The 22,438-nt window shown below is 38.7% G+C and overlaps 1 protein-coding gene across 2 annotated transcripts in view; it reads left to right on the top strand.

Annotated features, from left to right (window-relative positions):
* Positions 1-22,438, top strand: part of PPP1R32 (protein phosphatase 1 regulatory subunit 32) — a 1,379,387-nt gene that overhangs the window by 224,801 nt on the left and 1,132,148 nt on the right. For both annotated transcript variants that reach the window (XM_044059651.1, XM_044059652.1), the window contains exon 4: positions 10,208-10,361. In XM_044059651.1, the coding sequence (XP_043915586.1) occupies positions 10,208-10,361 (154 nt within the window). The remainder of the gene's footprint in view (positions 1-10,207; positions 10,362-22,438) is intronic.

Raw genomic sequence — 22,438 nt, 5'->3', positions numbered from 1 at the left:
ACTGGAACTTGATTTGCAACAACGAGGATGTATCTGGAGGCATAGAAAGCAAAATATAACAAAAGAGGGTAGATTTCTGAAGAAATTTATGAAAATATTTGATGTGCAAAATGTGAATTTAGTAGTGGGAACTCAGAGAGTATTTACATATTATTCCCCAAGACACAATAATTTGGCTAGACTAGACATAAATTATATTTCACAGGAACCTGTGCATTTAATTGATAACTTTGACAAGCATCCCATAACTATTTCAGATCATGTTCCAATAATTACTAAGATAACAATGTTGGGTAATGAAGTAAAGATGAGACTAACTCTTCTCCCCTTATTGTTAAAAAGAGAGGAATTTAAAGAATGGGTAGTAGAAATTATCCTTGAGTTATTAGGGAAGACAGAATGTACTCTAGAAGTTATAGCTATGGAGTGGGACAAAATGAAAGTGGAATTTAAAAATAGGGTAGAAATAAAAGAAAAAGAGATCTGGTTAAGAAGTAATAAATAATATTTAGAGGAGCTGACAAAGGTTAAAGTATTACACAATAAGGGAAATCACAATTATCAAGAAGAGGTACAACTGTAGAGTGCTAAAGAGAAAATAAGGGAGTGATTAGATAATATGCATGAGTTTAGAAAAATTGCTGTTAAGCAAAGGTTTTTGGATGATAACTCCAGAGCACAAAACGTTTTGGCACAATGTCTTAGCTAACAGAAAATAGAAAGGGTTGTTGCCAAACTTGGGGAGTCTATAACAAGAAAAATACCCAGTGATTCTGTAGCAGTGGGGTAATCAAGAAAAAGCACACATGGAAATAGTTATGGAAGAGTTCAACAGCTAACAGTTAAGGTAGAAGGAGATGAGATAACAATGGTGATGTATAACCAATCTGCAGGAAAGTCTCCAGGAACAGATGATATTCTACTATATAAAATAAACCTCGATCACTCAAGGCAGATAGAAGGACTGATTTAATAAAAAACAAACAGAACAAAAGTAAGCGCTTTCACGATTCAACACAACCGCTTCATCAGACTTCAGTAACAAATGTGAGATTCACCCTATTTTATAAGCTAATTGATGATGACATCATAATTGAAAACAATTAATTGAAAGCAATATACATACAATAAAACTTCAATTGTGTCTTTGAAAACAACTTATATGAAACTTAAGTATATGAAATAAAAAAATGTAAGAAAAAATATATATATAAATTGGTGTTTCAAACTTCTAGACTTTAAAAAAGGTTTTAAGGAAACCTTGCTATTTAAACCAGGAAATGTATCGGCCTGTAAGCGTAATATCCATTTCTGCTCTATCTCTTCAGTTTTATTACAGATATCACCACCCCTTAGGTTACCAGCTAAACTTTCAATCACAAAAAATGTGAATTCATGGGCTTGTCCTTCTTTCAAAACGTGTTGTGCAGTAGCACTAGTTTCTTTAGCATTACGTATGTCTCTAAGATGTTCCAAAATTCTATCTTTAAACATATGATTAGTTTTGCCTATGTAAAATGCAAAGCAAACTTTACAGAAGCAGAAATAAATCACATTCTTGGTTCTGCAATCAAAATATTGCTTAGAATTGATCCTAAAATTCCTAGTAGGATGCTCAAAATAAATCGAAGTATGTATATACTTGCATGCAAGACAATTTCTGCAGGGAAAGGTTCCCAACCTATCTGATATCATTCCAGCAAAATTATGTGATTTATAACAGAGTTGTTTCTTTAAGGAATGATTATTCTTGAAAGAAAAAGAGGGGCCATCATTGACAATGTCGTGAAGCTCCTCTACAGCACCTAAGATGTTCCAATGCTTCCTAACAATTTCACATGTTTTACCTACGTCATTAGAGAAAGGAAGAACTAGCTTAAAACCTTCACATATTTCATGATTATGACGTATAATAGCATCAATCCTAGTTTCTGTCATCTCACTAAATCTCTGCAGAGAAAACATTTGACATAATAAGCTGGGATTTTATGAGTAAGGCAATTGAAGCAATTGCATTTTCTGATACAATAATAAGGCTAATTAGAACGATATATGAGGGATTGGATACACAAATCAAAGTGGGAGGGTTCCTCTTTGATAAATTGTGTCTGAACAGAGGAACTAGGCAGGGGTGTCCTTTTTTCCCTTTGTTATTTGCATTATATATTTAGAACCATTGGCAAAAAAATAAGAGACTCAGGAATTCCAGGATATAGCTGGTATGGTGTTTAAGAAAAGTTGGCTTTATTTGCAGATTATATTATTTTGCACCTGATGAAACCAGAAAAGGACATCTCAGTGTTGTGGAACATTCTGAACAGTTCCAGACTTTTTCAGAATAGAAAGTTAATGAAGGTAAAACAAAGACTATAACTTTAACTATGTACCCACATATAAACTGGTTCACTAATACCTATATTTATGGGAAAATGATAAAGTGCATTATTTACGATTATGGATTAAAATGATTCTGTTATGGCAGCTAAGGATATGTAGGATGAGACTAAACAAAAATAATACAAAAACTGAGAAACTGGAACCTCTTGCTTATGGATACAGACAGCAAAATACAAGCATTAAAATATTTTTAGTCCCTATAGTTTTAAACACAAGCCAGGTATACTTCATCAACCAGAGGAAAAATTGTGGATGGTGACTAAAAGAGATGAAGGACTGTATTTGGGTCAGGATGAGGGCAAGAGTCAAGTGGAATAAGTTGATCCTCCCAATAGAACAAGAGGTTTAGGATTACCTGATTTGAAGGAACATTTTGCAGCAACACACTTAAGGCTCTTATACTTAACACAAGCAGAAAGTTACAATTCAAAGTGGATCGGGATGATGATCAAGCAAGGGTGTAACAATGGGAGTTCATATGTATGGCTCCCAAATATGCAAGAAAATCTAGAAGATTTAAGATTTTTGCCTGGAAATATTTGCATAGATATGTTTATACCTGAAGCAGACTCCAAAGTTTTTTTTCTCAGGTAGATGGCAAATGTTGGAAATGTAATGGAGAAGTAATAGGTACCTGGGAGCATATGTTCTTGGAGTGTAATGAGTTGTCAGACTTTAAATATTCCCTACGTAGTACTCTGTCGGGAATACTGAGCGAGCAAATGAGTGTAACTAAGGAGATGATTTTTTGAGCTGGGTTACAGGATCTGAGTTGCCTAGACATATTAAGGCCTTGTTAAGTTTAATTCTAGTTGCTACCAAAAAAAAAAAAAAAAAACAATTACTAGAAAATGGAACTCAAAATCTAAAACAACTATACTTGAAGTAGTGAATATTGCAACAGAGATAAAAGAACAGGAAGTAGGAGCCTTAGAAAAGGGTAGGAGTAACTCGCATAGAAAAAAAATTGAAACTGTGGGAACAATGCATGCAGAAAAATGTTTTGGAGGAGGAAGGAGGTTTAAGAGGAGACAGGAACTGAACAATTTATGTAATGTTGCTTTGATTATATAACAATATATGTGACAAATAATGATTGTAAACGTGAAATTGTTAATATGGTTTGATTACTTTTATATAAATGTAAGTTTAGAAGAAAACCAGACCGGAAGGCAGGAAATGTGAGTATTCCAGTAATATAAAAAAATGTAAAATCCAGTGTTCTAAGTCAGATAGCGTCTTGGTTCTGTTTGGGATAGCATGATCCATGCACTCGTGTAAGTGCGTATAGAGTGCATTTGTGTATGATTTAGCAGTTGTAACTGTATTGTCCATCTGCATGGGTGTCATGAAGTTCACCACTTCTGTCTTAAGAAGCATGAAGTTGGCTTTGGAGAAATTTTTTACTGTGGTTTCCTTAATGGGGGGTGGGGGCGGGATGTGGATATCAAGGGTGATTAGCTTATGGTTGGATCGGACCAACGAGGAGTTGACTTCAGATGTGGAACACCGGTCACTCATGTTGGTAATGACTCGGTCTAGGATATTATTGCCCCTGGTGGGGGTGTGGATAAGTTGATCCAGGGCATTAGAGTTTATGAATTCCAGAAAGCGTTGAGCTAAGGTGTTGGTACACGAGTAGTTTTCCCAGTTAATGGTGGGGTAGTTGAAGTCACCCATTATTAGGGTGTTTGGTTGAACCCTAATATTTTCCAGTACATCAAGAAAAGAGGAATGGGAATCCTGGGGTATGGTGGGGAATCTGTAGCAAGCTACAATTTGGATTATAGTTTTGCCCAGAGTTAGTTGCACTTGGATAACCTTGGATGCATTATGCTGAGCAACTAGCCTGGAGGTGTGGATATCCTTAATAAATATGGACACACCTTCGCCTTTGGTGTTTCGGTCCAGGTTATATGAGTTATAGCCTGGTAGTGCAGGGGTGTTCTCTGGAGCCTTGAACCAGGTCTCAGTCACTGCACAGATATCGATGTTCTCCATTTTAAGGAGTGCCTCGAGTGAGTGCATTTTGAGATTTAGACTTCTAACATTGAGTAGCATTACCCTCAGTTTTTGCTTGCCTGTTCCTGTTATGGTGCAGAATTTGTTATTTGAACCTTGCCTAAAAAAGGCACTATAGGGGCAGCAAGAGCTTTAGCCAGTATCACGAATCCCAGGGGTGACAGGTGCAGGCCATCTGTGGCATAGCATTGTGGTTTGTTGACCATGTCATCCCAAGCAGACAGATACTGGATCCCTTTAGTATGACACCAGAAGCTTAGCCAATTGTTGAAGTCAATCATTTTGTCCTTGTACTGCGGTATCATTCTGGGCAATGGCAGAATGCTACTCAGGGCTAGGGTCATACCTGCCTGGGCTACAAGATCGGAGAGCTCTTCCATGTCTCTTTTCATGTAGTCCAGGAAGGTACGTCTCAGGTCATTCACACCAATATGGACAATGACAGAGTCATATTTGTATTTGTTGTGGAGTGACCTGAGTGCATTGGTTATGTGGTGGATCCTGGCACCCAACAGGCAGCTGACAGTAACCTTCTCCTTGTTTAGCCTGGTGAGTGGGGCATCAGTGTGCCTGACTATAGAGTCACCTATGACTAGTGTGTTGGGTACGTTGTTTTGCCTTATTGGCTGTGGCTGAGTGGCACACTGAGTCTGTGGGCTATGTGTCATTTGGGTTGTGTTGGGGGATGAAGGTTGCTTGCTTTTCTGCTTTGGAGGTCTCTGTTGCTTAGACAGATTATTATTGAGAGCCTCCGCGAATGTTTTTGTGTTACTATATGTGGATTTTGGTGGTGTAGGTTTAGTGAGACTATGTGATGAGTGCGGTGTGGTGCAAATGTTTACCTTCTCCTCATGACTGTCAACTTCAGTCTTAGTTGGAGAGAGCTTTACCTCCAGTTTGGCTCGATAAGTGCATTTCTCACAGGTTGTAGTGTTGAGTAGTAGGAGGAGAGGTTTGTCTGTGTACGAGGCAATTTCTACATTGCTTCAAGATTCCCAGATTCATCAGATAGACAGGAGAGAACACTGGGAGATGACCTTTGGACATGCCTGAATAGAAGAATATTTTCCTCTAGATAAGTGAGGAAAGTGAGTACAAGAGCTGTTTTTCTCTAAGCAAGTGAGAAAGGTAAGTACAAAAACTGTTTTCCTCTAGGTAATGAGGAAGATTGAGTGCTATAGTAATTAGTAGCTTATTTAGTGCTTACAAGTTCTGAACAAGTGCTGAGCATGAATAAGCAAATTTAAGTGCTAAAACTAAGAATCTTTATCTACACTAGATGAGTTACAGTACAGAAACAAGTGCAAATGCAGGATTTCAAATCAGACAGTTGAGAGAGATGGAAGAGATTGCCCAAATGGCCAGTAACTACAATTTCTGGGCTAGAACCACTCCTTATGTGGTTGACAGGTTACCTAGTGCTTACCATTCCCACTGATAAGCTAGAAGGCTTCCCTCCAACACAGAAAGGCTTGGGGGGCTCAGAAGCTTACATACAGTCCTGGATACAGCAAATCTATATCTGGAACACTAGTTACAGGAAAGGTAGGAAGCAGTCTTACAGTTTTTTTTACTTATAAACAAAGACATTGGTAATCTCCAAACTCTGAACCCCACCCAGTTCAGGTTTGTAAAAGGCAGACCATGTCTCCTAAACCTGATAAACTTCTTTGAAGCAGTCACCAAAGCCATAGATGAGGGTAAGGTGGTTCACACAGCCTGTCTAGATCCCGCCAAGGCATTCAACACCATCCCCCACTCTGGAATTATAGATAAACTCACTAAACTAGGTATAAATCCGTATGTCACAAGATGGGTTGCCAACTGGTTCACTGACAGAACCCACACTGTGAAAGTAGCAGACTCCAAATCCGACTTCAGACCAGTGACAAGTGGTGTACCACAGGGTTCAGTCCTGGATTCTCTCCTGTTTGGTATCTACTTCTCTGAAGTACAGGCTAACACAGAAGGTCTTTGGCTAATGAAGTTCACAGATGACTGTAAACTAGGAGCCATAATCAAAACTTCTAATGATGTGGATATCCTACAAAAGGGAGTCACTGAGACAGATGCCTGGTGTCAAAGCCATGGCCTCAAGGTCAATGCCAAAAAGTGCATTGCCATCCCTTTTGGTAAAAACTCTGTGCCCATGAACTATCACATAGGCGGTAGTCTACTTAACACCGAAAGTGTGATAAGAGACCTTGGGACACAGGTGGACTGTAGTCTTTCCTTTGATAATCACATTGCCGCAGTAGTCAGAAATCCTTCTACATGGCACACCTCTTCACAAAAGGGTTCTCATCCAGGAAAAAAGAGGTAATTGTTCCCCCTCTACTCATCACTCATTAGACCCATTATAGAGTACAATGCCCCTTTTGGTATGTATCTCACAAGACGTCTACAACAACTGGAAATGCCGCAGAAATACCTCACAAAGAAGATTACTGGCCTCATACAGATGCCCTATGCAGACCGTCTCAAAAAACTCCAGCTTTACTCCGTCTCATATCGCCTACTCAAAGGCGATCTCTGCCTAACAGACAAAGCTATGTCAAACCCTGAGCTGTTGGACATGCTCCACTTAAAGAAATCCCAATCCCTCCGAGCTACATGCTCTAGGGACCTAAACCTTGTCACTACAATAAACAGAACATGCTGGAAGGATAGATTCCTGTCCCAGATACTTTCTATACTCTGGAACAAACTACCTATCTATATCAAACAAAGTTCCTCATTAGCACTCTTCAAGAGAAATCTTGATGATTGGATGGGAAATAGGAAATTCACCCCGGGGGATCACTTCTGTGGCTCTGCTCAACAGGGGCACAGGAAAATAATTTTCTTGGGTGGTGAAAGCCAGGGTACCTTGTTGGCTAGGCTTATATAGGTCCTAGGGCCAATAGCCTAGTACCTACCTATGAACCTATGTGTGTACCAGATATAGGAATCATGGGAATTGCCTGGATGGTGCACAGACACATTGTATATACTACCCTACGCACTCTACAACACTTGGTAGCTGACGGGGTGGAAGCCCTTCTAAATGATGTACCGGATACAGTGAGGATCAAGCAGGACCTTGTTGGTATTGTGGATGCAATCAATGGCCTCCAAGAGCTCAGGAAAGTGGATTTCATTGTAAAATGTCTATATAGTATTAGTGCTGTCTCTGCTGCCTGTGGCAACCATACATGCCCCTCCACATGCTGTAGCATCTCATCAAGGAACTGCTGTAGGCTCCCTGAAGATGATGTCTGTGAAACTCTTAATGTGCCCTCATCAGACACTGGAAGGTCACGTCCACTGTGATAGACAGACCACACCTTCCCCTTGATTCAGTGTGTGGGAGGCAAATGTCTGCTAACTGTAATATGGTGCTTCTGTCCACAAGGTAGTGACCAGCAAAGGTAATGCTATGCAACATCAGGGGCACTGGTTCCTAGAACAGCCATTAACAATTGTTCAGCTTAAGCTGTTGTTATTCATATTGCAATAATGCAAGTGAAGCTCCTACACACAGAGACATCTTAGTATTTAGAATAGATGAACATAGTGGATACATCTCTGAATCATTTTTCTCATTGGTTGATTTTGTCATTTGCATACATGGTATGTCTCATTAGCATACATGGTATGTCTCATTAGCATGATTGTTCCCATTTGCAAGCTATTTTGCAGTTATTTCTATGCAATAAATACTGTGCTATTTTTTCTTACAGTAAGAAATTGCTACGTGTGTCTCTAAATCATCTGCTCCCTATGTTTCACCTCTCATCACACTCTCATGTAATGCTATGTACTAAATTTTCTGAATGTCCCTATTTTGTTTAGACTATAATTTTCCTTTAACTGTCTCACAGCCAAGCCATAACTTAATTTATTATGCTTTTAACTAATGATGACGCAGCCACCTAACTACAGATGTGAAGTAGTATTTATTTTTTAATTTTTTTATTTTTTTAGTAATAAAAATTTACCCGAAGGATAGATTGGAGGCTTATTCTTAGATTACTACTTGTGGGCTCACCATTTAAAATAAAGTATTATATACTTGATTAAATCTTACCATAACCCACATAGATTCTATGGATTATTGCTTAAATAACAGCCTACTTTGCATTATTATTGAATAGTTGCAACAATCCCAGCAATAGTGATAGCTGCTAAAGGATGTCATTTGATATCTGCCTCAAATGAGGCCTGAATCCAAGCTCTCCATAATGAGGCTCTGACAATATTACTAATTATGTTGAAAATGTTTTTGCTGCACACTCCACGTTATAATTTTGCAAATTCTTTGCTAATTTTTAATTTCTTTGGACTTCTTTTTTGTATACTAGACATCGCTCAGTTTATTTACTCATGTTCATTGACTTAATTCATTTAGAACATTGCTATAAGCATTTAACGTGTCTTCAGTAAAGAAACACCTCTCCACATCCTTGTTTGATTTTTGCCATTCAGCTTAGCAGTGTGTCAGTATAGTTTTGTGTAGCTTTTTCTCTGTCTCATACTGTAAACACAGACACTGGAAACCTGAACATGATGAAATACCTTTTATTGGGTCAACACAGGTTTTGTAATTACTTGAGCCCTTCATTGGGAGTTATTAAGTTACTGACATTAAATACAGTGCCCAAATATCCACTTGTGCATAGAAATTTATTTCCAACTGGATAAGAGAAAGTGCACTTGATAAATGCCAGTATTGAAAAATGTACAGACCTGTAGCCAACATCAGTAAATGAACTCCCAACAAAGGGCTGTTGCCAGCTTGAAAGCCTGAGTAATTGCAAAACCTGTTTTATTCTAATAAAAAGTATTTTATCACATCTTTATTCCAGTATTTTTATATGTTCTTTTACTGGATCAGCATGGCAGTTTGTAATTTTTTTCTCCCTCATGTACTGTTGATAGCCTCTTTTTTGTTATTATAGCTCTGTTTTAATTTCTTTTTATGATTTTTATGACATGATAATTTGCGCTGATAACAGAGGTGTGTCTTTAGGATAAACAAGGAACAAAGGGGGAATGTAAGATATGGAAAGCTGCATGTTCAAATGAAAACTTATTATCAGTGAAGTTCTTTACAATACTGATGCTCTATGGGGCAAGGAAAATTATGCACAACTATGCAGAATCTTGCACAGTATGGGTGGCTTAGCATTGCAGTGGTTAACATTGTTGCTTTGCAATAATATCATCCTCTAGTCAGTTTCCTGACTGGGGTGCCTTTTGTGCAGTGTTTGTCTTCCCTGTGCACTGTGCTTTTTGCAAGGTACTGCAGTTTACTTCCATATTCCAAAGACATGATGTAGGTGATTTGATGATCCCCTAAACTGCCTGCAGGTAGGTGGCATGCTGTATGTGTGTGTGTGTGTGTGTCGTGTGTGTGTGTGTGTGTGTGTGTGTGTGTGTGTGTGTGTGTGTGTATGTGTGTGTGTGTGTGTGCACTTCTTGTGATTAGACTGGTGTCCTATCCAAGATTAATTTCTCTACCTTGTACCCCCTGAGCCCTGTGATAGGCTCCAGTTTTCCCATGATACTCAACTGGTTAAAGCATATATCAGAGAATGAATTTCATAGGAGCCAAATGAGAGAACAACAAGACACTTGGAGTGGCAGATAAAAAAGTACATTATAAAAGAATGTGGTAAATGCAGGTAAAATGTTAATGGCAAATGTAGATGAAAATAATGAAACAATCATTAATAGATTTCTTTGTAGAATGTGGATAACCCAATAAATCTTTATGATACTGACTTCTCATTTTTTTTCTTTACAGATACCTTTTTCAAGATAATTATGCCTCAATCACAGGAAAACATTTTATGCCTTATGATACCCCAACTGGTGCAGAACCACTACCAATGAAAACTCATTCAGCAGGAAGTGGCTTCATGCGACAGAAACCTTTGACCTTCCCCAATACACGAATGGTAAGGGGAGAGCAAGCACGTATTAAAAATAATGGAGCACTAAGCATGTTTAATGATGATGAATTGTAGCAAGCATTAATGCTATTCCTTTATACATAGCCCTTAAATGGAGTCTCAGTCACATACATGAGAAATTAATAAAGTGAGAAGTAGCTACTACTATTGGCATAGTACATACTAGAGTTTGCAGACAAAGGAACATCTTATTATGTAGGTTAACCTAGAGGTACTAGATTACTACCTATGTCAAAACTGCACACATGTGATCCAAATCCACGGACACATGTGATCCAAATCCACAGTGCAGTCAGCAGAGTAGTAACACAGTATCATGCACTGGATCTTGTTAGGTACCGATACATCAAATGTCACTAGTAGTAACCAAATTAGGGAATTTCAGTCATTGGGAATTTAACCCCTTTATTTTATTTATTTACTCAATTTGTTTATCAGGATAGTCCAGCTGGACAGAATGTTACACCCCTTTTCAGTGGAGGCCCGTGGAGAAAAGCTCCAGAAAAATTTCAACATTACATAAGGAACATAGTAAACAGAAGAATGCAAGTAGTCAACAAATATGTAACATTTGAGCAGAGTATCATTAAATGATAGCAACACCATGTAATGAGCTATAAAACTTTTTTCAAGGAGAAAAAAATTACATAAAGAACATTGTAAATGGAGGTATGCACGTAATTAGCAGATATACATTTAAAGAAAATATCATTAATTAATAGCAGCAGCATCTAAAGAGCTGTGAAACATATTTGGACATGAACTTGGTAGAAGGAGAGACAAGAGGAGGAACTGGTGGATGAGCATTAAGAGATGAGAAAGAATATTTTAGGACAGGTAGAAGGAAGAAGAAGAAAAGGAAGAGGACAAGGAGATTTTGGACGAATACCGAAGGGTATAGTGCTTGGAAAGATTTAGAGGATGTAAGAGGCAGGACATTTATCATCCAGGAGTAGTACTTGTACAGAGCCAGGTATCATTTAGATATTCTCTTGTTTGGGCCATTCTGCTAAACTGAAATGTATATTCTTTTAAATTAGTCCTAGCTGTGATACTGGGTTACAGGACAGCAGAAAGTAAATTGGTCAAGTATATGTTGTGCTACTTTTCTAGAATGGTTTCCTGAAAGACTAAACATAGTCACGGGTTCTACCATTTCTTTTTTACATGTCCACTGATGACAGGCATGCAGATAGAGCTGGATGCTTGAACAGAGTGGTGTATCTGCTGCCACTGTTGGGTAGAATTCTGACTTAAATCTAGGATAATGGCCATGGAGCTTCCACCTCAGAAGTCACATGCCTAGGTCACGTAGTGTTGTATTTCCTTAGCAGCGTTTGAAGAAGTGCCTTTGAATCTTGAAGTAGGTTTTTTAAACATTTATTAAAATATTTCCTCCCAGCCATTTACTATGTATCTTGCTGCCTTTCACAAAAGTGAAATTGTGGCTTTCATTAATGTGGAGGTGTGAGAATTGTTTTTTTATGTGAGGAACATTAGTCAGTCTAGGAGGATCAAAGCTAAATATGAGGATCAAAATCAGCAGTGTGCCTGAGTCATTGCAGATGAGATGTGTGGTCTAGGGCTTGTAGACTGCCTATGTTCTTGATAATAAGTTCCATAAAGTTGTGTTCATTACTTTAGCATATATTGCTGTTAAGGCCTATAGGTCTACAGTTTCCTGGATCAGTAGTCGAGCCACCTTATGCAGTGGGATGACCACTGCAATTCTCCATTCTTATGGCACAAATCCAGTAGAGAGGTAAGGGCTGAATGAGTCTGTCAAACAGTGCCTGGTTTTGACAAGAAGGCAGACTGGCACATTATCAGAACCTATGGAGTAAGTGCTTTTGGCTTGAAGAAAGCATTGAGGACCTGCTCAGTGGTGATCTGAGGATGTGGTATGAGTATGCTAATAAGTTGGGAAAAGTTAGGGTGAGATAGGGGAGTAAAGTCAGAGCTGAATGTGTCCACTAATATGTTGGTTATGTGCTTAAGGTATGAGGAACTGCTGTTATGTATTAGCTTTGAGCATTGATGGGCATTACCAATAAAACTTCTGATGTAGCTGAAGAAGGCTTTTTGGCTGTCTTTAGCAGAGGTAGCCATTCTCATTTTATACTTAGTTTTGGAGGATATGATTTTGATTCTGAACTCTTGGTTGATCTTTTTAAATTTATCGTTAGATGATGGGATATTAAGATTGCCGTTACACATTATTGTTACTTTCTCTTACAATATAGTTTGTATATACTAGGGTTCTACCATAGGGTTTATTCTTGAATTAGGCATTGCATTTATGTCTTATGGGGAGAGTTGCATCGATGCATGCCTTGAAGTGGGCATTGAAATTATCCACAAATTTGTCAGCATGCATAATAAGGTCATTCAGGTGAGGAGGGCACATAAATGACATTAGATCATGAGTTAACTGGATTATGTTTGCCTTAGAGTAGTCTGTAAACACAGAATGAATTTGTGGAAAGTCAGGTTTTACCTCATAGTGAGTGTTACGTAACTGTGTTCAGATTTGACCACTTGCTTAGTAACTGTAGGTGGTGAGCATAGGGTGGCAATATTGTTGAGAATCAAATCCAAAATTTTTTGAATCCCTAATTTGACCTTTAATTAGTTTTAAAGTGGTCCAGAGTTTTCACATTTATTTTTAGCACATCTAAATTTTCACATTATTACATCATAGTTTCCATAAGCAGGACTCAAACTTTATACAAAGCACTAGACATATTGCATTAATAGCATCATTACTGTTGGATTATTTAAGTAAATTCTCCTCATTACCCCTATTTTCATCTTCCTTTACACTCTTCTAAGTCCCATTCTTCCCCTGTTGCAACACTCCATCTTGCTTTTCATACTCTTCTTGCTAACTACTCCTTTTCAGTTTATTGTATTTCCATCTGCATTCCTCTTCTCCATCTTATCCCTTAACAATTTTCTTAGGTTATGAAGTTAGTTATGTTCCATACTCTCACTATTTTTCTCCTAAAATCCCCCTACTGTTAGTTGTAATTCCAAGATGTCTTCTTTAGGCCATTTCCTAATTATTGATGTCAACATGAAACAGACAGAACTGCTTTAATCTGGAATCTTCCTCTGAAATATCTCACACCAGGTTCTCATAGCTGTTTCCCATGTGCCTAGCCTTTTTTGACCTCTGCTGCATGTCCTGTGTCCTCACTGCCCAACAGTAGGTATACAGTGAGCTTAGCATGGGGACACTGCTGCTCTCTCATGTAGACAGTTTAGCCCTACAAAAGTCTGACTTTTTTTGTAAGCAGAATGCTCCCACTAGGCTCCTGATCATATCTGAAGATTATAACAGCATGTGCTCCCTTTGACATACACCCTCGACAATCACTGTAAGAGAGGCAATCAGGCAAAACCATCAGCCCACCCATGACCGTCTGATACCTTGGCCATTATTGAAACCTGGCTCAGAGCAGAACATAACAGAGCAGATAGACCCCTTGTCTCTACTCCAAGGGGCCAACTGCTTTAACATGTTAATGTTTCTGTTTACAGGGCTATAAACACACCAATTGTTAACACTGCAGTATAGTATTAAAGGGCATGAAGTAATGCTAGTAAATAAGAAATGTTTGTGCAGTAGCTGCAAAATGCTAGATGGAATTTACCTAATGCAGACAATGTACACATTTTTACTGCATTAATATAAAATTTATTTGAGAACAGACATGCAGCACATGGGGTTTGATGTTTCAGAAAAAAAGGAAATTTCATGCATTTTTTTGTATATTAGGTACTGGAGGTAACAAATGAGGCTGGTGTAACAGACTGGAAGTAAACAAGTTGATCCTTTCATATGTGACTAAATGCAATGCAGCTAAGCAGTGGAGAACAATGTAACAGGACACACAAAGGCACAATTTACCCAATGAAGTTGATGAGAAGGACTGTGAAAGCAAACAAGATGAATGGACAGAAACATAAGCTCTCAGCAGACTGGTCAGAAACCTTAAAATACCATAATCTGGATTCAGGCAAATCTAAAATGGACAGGGCTGGAATGGCTTTAAACACTGTAAATAATACTGTTTTCTGTGAACTTAACAAATTCATATCAAACAGTATTTAAATAACATTTATTATCTGTTATATAATTTGTAAAATATGAATAAATGCCATTAAAAACCCAAGTAGCACAGGTAGTTTCTGGATACGTGATCTACTATTTTGGTTAGTTCCAAAACCTGGACGTTTTACAAATGGATATCCTACTGAGTTAACATTCAGTATTATGAACAGATAACTAGTAATGTTTTTTCTAACACAGACTGCAGAGCTCAGGCTAAATCACAACTGGTGATAAAAATGCGATGACTGGTCTTATTTACTATTGCAAACCAAACTTGGCATGTAAGAGTTTTTCTGCATTCTGTAAATAATGTTTTTTAGCATGAAAAAATGTAATAGAGTAACACAGACAAGCTATGCCTATGCAGTCCTGTTGTATTACATTATTAAAACATTAAGTTATACATAGGGGAAATCAAAGCAGAGACCAAAAGAGATTCCTAATGCCTAATACTTTGTTTTTCTTGAAAAGTAAGTCCTTCTAGTTGTAAGCAGAAACAAGTACTTGTCCACTGAGCAGTTTTGATATAGATAATATTAAGTGCTTAGCACCACAGCTAGGCTACATAGAAGTCTGACAACTCTTAAGTGTTGAGGGATAGCACAATAATCTGTGGGATTACCATCAGTTGCTCAGTACAAGACTACTTATATCACAGTTCCTGAGGCACAACTGCTCCAAGTGGCAGGTGCTTATGTGCTGCTGATCCCACCAATTTAGTAGTAATTTTTTTTTTGTTGCTCAGAGTGTATTTTAATTTTTAATTTCTCTGATCTTGGAAACTTCTGAAGAACTATAAAGGCATTTTTTGTATTCATGATTTCTTCTTTGCTTAGATTCTTTGACCTCACACTGAGAATAATAACTCCTCTGTAGATTTTTTTAATGCTTTTTCATGTTTTTACAGTTTGACAGCTTTATAACTGTGAGCTCATGTGTCTGAAAGATTTGTCTGATCAGGCTGTTAGTTTTGAATGTGTTTTACTGTGGATTTGTGCTTTGAGGTTTGCAGTACTGAACAATCTTAATGGATATGAATCTCCTTTAATATTATAAAATGGAAAAAAGAAAAAAGTTAATCCCATTATCTGGAAGAACCAACATGAATATGCATTGGCTTGTACCATTCTTATTATCAAGGGTCAGAGATCACTGAAACACTTACCATAGCATCTCACCAGTGTTTCCTATCATCTGCTACAGTGGTATAGGATGACAGGCCTGTCCAATTGTATATGTCATCTCTCCATCTCCATCTCTGATAGACTTTTGATCACCTGTCCTCTACCTTGCTTTGTAAAATGAGAGTTGCCAGATTCTACTCCCTGGAAATAGGGCCTATTTAAATGCACATTGTCTGAGATTCTTGTAGAATTGAGACATATGCCTTATGTTCCATTCAACCCACTTAGAGATGGCTGCATTATCCATCTATCTCAAAATGATATATATTTTTTAATATCAACCCTCTGCAAAGTCCAGCCATAACATCTGGCTCCCTAATGAAACTCCCTTCTTTTCTGAACTACTCCCACAACATTGATTGCAAAAGGTCACATTCACTTGACCGTGAGCCTCTGTTTAGTTCACAAAATTACCAAAAACAACATTTTTACAGTGAGCGTACTACCAGTATCCTCCAACATGGGGAGCAGCAACCCACTCACATCCCACGTTGCTTATATTTATAATTTCTGAGATAGTGCCATGTTGGAGAAAAAAGAAATCCCCAAGATATCAGTCTCATTGTTTCATGGCAAAACACCAGAATCACACATTATTGACACTCTAATTATTGATCAATAGTGTGATGATCACATGCCTGGTATCTCTCTCTTGCTCATATACTGCAATAGAGGCCTAGTGTTTTTATTTTTTCATTTATTTTTTAAAGATTATAAGCTTTTTTGATGTGCCTTGCTTTTATAGCATGATCCATCCACATTTGGGCATATAGTCTAATTCCCCAATAGCTGTCAACTACCTTAACCTAAATTTCCTTACTACAGTCACCATCTTGATTGATGTTAACCCAGAGATAGTTGAACACTCTCACTTGCTTGAGACATGATACGTGGCATATGTGTAAAAGATTTCCTCTTGTCAAGAAACCACTGTAGGCTTTGTTTTGGTTGTGTTTATTTTAAGAGAATATTGCTGCAGTTCATCTGGTAATGTTGCAAAGAAATGAAGACAGTCTCATCAGCGTAATGTGAGATGTTGATGTTTGAACTATATATTTGAACTGCAGTCCAGGACAATTCACTCACAAAATTTCCAATTGCGTCTTCGTTGTATAGATTGAAGCAAACAGGTAAGATTAGACAAACTTGCTGAGCTCTGTTCTTCTCTTGGAAAGTTTCTGAGAGAACATTATTTACTATGATGGTTGCTTATAGGTTTGTATAAAAATGTCTGATGACCCCAATTATATTACTGTTCATATCCATTCAACTTAGCACATTCAACAACTTACAGTAGCCCACTGAGTCAAAAGAATTTTTATAGTCAATGAATGTGGTACACGCTCCAGGGACCTAAACCTTGTCATCACAATGAACAAAACATGCTGGAGGGATAGGTTCCTGACCCAGAGACTCCCCATACTCTGGAATAGACTGCCCATACATGTCAAGCAGAGCGCCACCTTGACCCTCTTCAAAAGGAACCTTGACGACTGGATGGGAGATAGGAAATTTACCCCAGGGATCACATCAGTTGCCCTGCTAGACAGGGGTCCAGGGAAGTAAATATTGTGGGAAGAAATAGCCAGGGAACTGTTATGGCTAGGCTTGTACAGGCCCTAGGGCTGATAGCCTAGTACCAACCTATGAACATGAGTTGTATCCCACAAGTGTATGTTCCTTAAAGGTTATTTTAAGCGGTACATGTAAGCCAGGGCAAGTTTTACATGCTGTCTCCGTCCATTAAAGACATAGGTGCTAAACCTAGGTTGATTTTCTGATTTCCTACCCACTGGTCCAGGTTTTTCTTGAATAGGGTTAGAAAAGAGCTCTGCTTCACATACATGAAAAGCATATTCCAGAAAAGGGGAATTCTCTGAAACACATACCTGTCCCTCAAGTGTCCTATTTATGTTGCAAGCAAAGTTTAAATCCCTAGATTGGGTAATTCCTATGCTGTTCATTTGTCAGATATGCAAAAGGTCCATCAGTGTGGGGTCCAAGGATGCCTTGTATGCCAGACATAGAGTGCCTTCAACTGTCTGTAGAAAATAGAGTATAGTGATAGGGCTTTGAGGCGATCTATATAGGATATGCTGTTTATTCCCTGTATTCTTTTTGTGAGGAACCTCTGTGGATGTTTCACTTGTTGCATGTGCCTGGTCAGGTGCATACTGAAGGGGGCATTGCACTCAATGATGGGCCTGATGAAGGATGAATACAGTGGAACGATGACTTCCTTGGACCTAGATGCCATGTCCTTGCTTATAAATTGAGCAACATAGAATGATTTCCTTACTACCTTAGACACATGTTGGTAGAAAGCCAGGTTGATATCTATATATTTATTCAAATCCCTGACTACTGGTTCTACTCTTAGGGATATGCTATCGATGAGGTGATTTCCTATGGTGGCTGACTTCCCAAAGGGTACTATAATACATTTCTTGGCATTGAGTTATAAGCTGAGTATTTGGCACCAGTCATTTGTTTGTGTTAGCCTTTCTTGTAGAGTGTTAGTGTCTTGGGGGGAATTCTATGATTGCTCCTAGTTTGCAATCATCTGCAAACTTAGTCAGCTAGAGGCTCTTGACGTTGGCCTTGACTTCTGAGAGGTAGATGTCAAAAAGGAGTGGACCCAGTACAGAGACTTGAGGTACTCCACTATTGAATGGCCTCTTTGTGGAGGTGGTCTGTCCTATCTTAACTTCCTGGATCCTATCTGAGAGCCAGCAGTCTATTTACAATTTCCAAGATATATATCAAATGCCTTAGCCAGGTCAAGGTAGGCATTATGCACCATTTTGCCCTCATTCATTGCCTTGATGACCTCCTAAAAGAAGTCCACCAAGATGAGTAGGCATGATCTGCCCTTGACAAAACCAAACTGGGTTGGATTCACTGTTTGAAGTTTTTTTTATGGCCTTATTAATAACTTCCATGATAATTATTTCTTTGCATATGAGACCAGATAGACTTATGGGTCTGCAGATTCCGGGGTCTGTTGATGGCCTGTCCTTGTGCAGAGGGATGACTGTTGCAGTTTTCCATTTGTGTGGCACAAAGCCTATCTAGAGGTTATGGTTAAGCAGTAACTCCACTGGTCCTGTTAGATCATGCTTCAGGCTATTTAGGAGCATCTTGAGATGTTATCTGGGGTCCATTAATGCAGTGTTTTTGGCCTTAGAGAGCACATTTAGGACCTGGTCCCTAGTGGTAGTTGGGGTGGTTTTCTTTGGTGGTATTGCCTGGAATCCGCTGAGAAAGTGTAAAAGTAGAGCTGGATTAGTCTACCAGCAGATTTGCTATATCTTCTGGCTCCATGTAGGTGGCTCCATTTACAACCATTTCGGCACACTGCTGTGTGCTGCCTTTGAGGTTTTGGAAATAGCTAAAGAAAGCCTTGTGGTTATCCTTTGCATGGGAGGCTATATTTTCCTGTTTAGATTGATGAGAATGTTTCTGTCATGCTGAGTGTAGCACTTCCTAATCTTGGCTATGACTTTTTTGCTTTTGTTGTGAAACCTGTTATCTGTTGATTCCTCTGAGGTGGTTTATTTTTTGAGTTAGTTCTGGGCTTATTAATGGTAGGCACAGCTGACTCTATGCATTTATTGACATGTTTGCACAAGGTTTCTGTCAACAATTCTGCATAGATAGCTGTGTTTTCAGGGTTTGGGGGGGGGGCTTGAAATTATAACAAGTTATCACCTGATAGTAGGAAATTTGCCTTAGAATAGTTCCTTGACATTACCAGGTGAGGCTGGGTCACATAATTGATTTTTATTATGAAGGAGACAGCTTTGTGGTCTGACCTTACCAGAGAGGGCACTGCACTGGGGTGGGTGGGCAGGGGGCTACAGAGTATTTCTATGTAAGTACCACATTGAGTATGTTTGCACCCTTACTGGGCATATGTGCTATCAGGTCCAAGTTGTTTGTGTTTACAAAGGCCAGGAATCTTTGGGCCTGTAAGTTTATTGTCATGTAGGCATCCCAGTTTATGGTGGGGTAGTTGAAGTCAGCCATGAATGTGGTGAGGGCCTATAATACATTTAAGTACAAGTTATGGGTTGCGTGGGTCATAGAGGGTGCCCCGTAGCTTGTAAGTATAGGATATGGGACTTTGCCTATGGAAATCAGGATGTGGAGAAGTTTAAGCATGTCATCCTGTTGGAGTATTCTTGAGGTGAGTTTGTTGTTGATATAGACTGAGACACATCCACATTTGGACCCTGCATGTGCAGTAGCTGGTCTGAATGTTTGGAAGGCATTGTAGCCCTGTACATTTGGGGTGTTCTCTGTAGCTTTAAACCATGTAACTGCACAGATGTTCACATTCTCCAAAGTGAGGAGAACCTGGAGGGAGTGGAGATTTAGGCTCCTGACATTTAGCAGTAACAATTTTAAACTCCCTTGGGTTGGTTGTGTTATGTTGGAAGGTTTGTCAGTTTGGCGTGTCTAAAAATGGCACTGTGGGGTACAATGTTTTAGCCAGTATTCGAAAGCCTAGATTGGACAGGTGCAGACCATCCTTAGCAAAGCAATGTGGTTTGTAGACTCTATCATCCCATGCTGAAATGTCACCAAAAACTAAGCTAATTATTGAAGTCAGTCATCGTTTGTTCATATTATGGCATCCTTGATGAAGATAGAATGATGCCAATGCTAGGTACATGCCAACCGGGCACACACACTCCAGAAGCTTTACAATGTCTCTCTTTATATAGTCCAGAGAGGTACATCTTAAGTTTTTTATACCCACATGGTCTAGGACTGAATCATACTGGTACTTGTGGTCTATTGACTCGAGTGCATGGGTGATTTAGGAGATCCTGGACGCTGATAGACAACTGACCGTGATTTTCTCCTTATTCTGTCTGGTGAGTGGGACATCTGCATGTTTTCCAATGGAGTCTCCTGTGATTAAAATATTGGGTAGTGTGTTGGCTGGCCTTATGGGCTTTGTGGTTGAGGATGCAACAGGTGTAGCTGTGTGTGTTGTGTTGGGTGTTGCTCTGAATGGTGGAGTACTTTTGGGTTGCTGAGGATTTGTTGTATAGTACTAATGTCTTGGTGGCCTTTGAGATTTAGGAAGGTTGTTTTTAAGTGCCTCAGCATATGTTGGTCTATGTGTTGGGACAGTACTGTGTGTGGTGGGTGTAATGTTTACATTACCAACAATCTGATTGTTATTTTGAGTGCTTTTGTATGACAGTCTTGCCTCTTGTGACATTGTATAATTAAAACTCTCAGATAGTATTTCTGTTTCTCTAAAGATTAGTTGGTTGTCAGTGAATATGAGACAATTCCTACATTGTCTCAGGATGCTCTTATCTACCAAGCTGCAGCTGAGAAACTGGGAAAGTGCCTATGCATGGTATCAGGTCATTTTTAAGGGCACTATAAAGGGGTGGTACAGCAGGCTAACTTGGGTACTATGAAGGTAGAAACTACAACTCTTTATGTATGACTAAAGTTGTGCAGCAGTGCTCCTCAGAGTGCAAACAACTGCTCTTTGGACAGCTGTGTATTGGGTAAAGCTACATGAAAAGTTTTATAGCAAAAAAAAATGTTTCTAAGTTCCCTGCTTCTATACAAGACACTGCTAAATGCCACTGCAAGATGAACAATGACATTTACAGACTCAAAGAAAAGTGACTAAACCAACTAAAAAATTCCCTGACCAATGAAATGATCTAATGTTAAGCCTCTCTGTGCATTTCCCAACTCATACAAACCAGGCTATCTTTTACCGCCAGTACAATTGCAGTCCCAGTCTTCCTAATGTAAAAAATATACTTTAATTAGTGAAAAGTGAAGAGGTACCAGAAACAAATCAAGCAACTAGCTACAACAAGTAATTACAATGTGATTGTAAGGCAGACAAGCCAGCAATGAAGAAAACATACATTAGAAGGGACTTTCAAAGCATACTGGCAGCAACTAGACCAAGCAAAAGCAAATATACTTTACAGTGATGAAATACAGAAAAATAAAATAAAATAATTAGAAAATACAGCAGCAGTCTTCAGAAATAGCTTAGAAAAGTGCAGTATTTCAATTTAAAGTACTGGTCTTAGCCTGGATAGCACCAGATGCAAGCCAAGTACTCTGAGACCACAGGAATGGATGCCAAGCATTTGAACTCTGTGGGACAGAGCCAACAGCTGAGCAACCACGCTGAATTTATAGACTCAAAGAAAAGTGAGTAAACCAACTAAAAACCCTTTGGCTGATGATACAATCTCACTTTATGCCTCCCTGTGTATTTCCCAACTTGGACAAACCAAGCTACCTTTCTACTGTCATTAAAATTGCAGTTCTAGTCTTCTTAATATAAAAATACACTTTAGTTAGTCAAAAGTGAAAAGGTAGCAGAAACAAATCTGACAACTAGTAAGTAATTCTCCCTTTAAGCCTTCCTGTTTGTTTCTCAACTTGGACAGACCAGGTTACCTTTTTACTGTCACAAGAACTGCAGTCCCAGTCAATGTAAAACACATTTTATTTAGCTAAAAGTGAACAGGTATTGTGAATGGTTGTATTCTTATGCCTTTTCCATCATTTTCTGTAATTATAGAAAGATTAGCAGAAAAATCTAGCAAGGCTAGACTTTCCACTGTGTGACTCCTTAACCCTCTTGTATTAGAGGGAGCATAGGATATATGCAAATCACCCTTTAAGGACATCAGGTGTTTCAAATATGTGGCAATTCAGAATGTCCATGACGTTTTTCTTTTTAAGTCTATTTATGGACA

Source organism: Protopterus annectens, chromosome 17.part0 (assembly GCF_019279795.1).
Source record: "Protopterus annectens isolate FY-2018-M chromosome 17.part0, PAN1.0, whole genome shotgun sequence".
NCBI lineage: Eukaryota > Metazoa > Chordata > Ceratodontiformes > Protopteridae > Protopterus > Protopterus annectens.
This window is presented reverse-complemented; position numbering and strand designations above follow the sequence as displayed.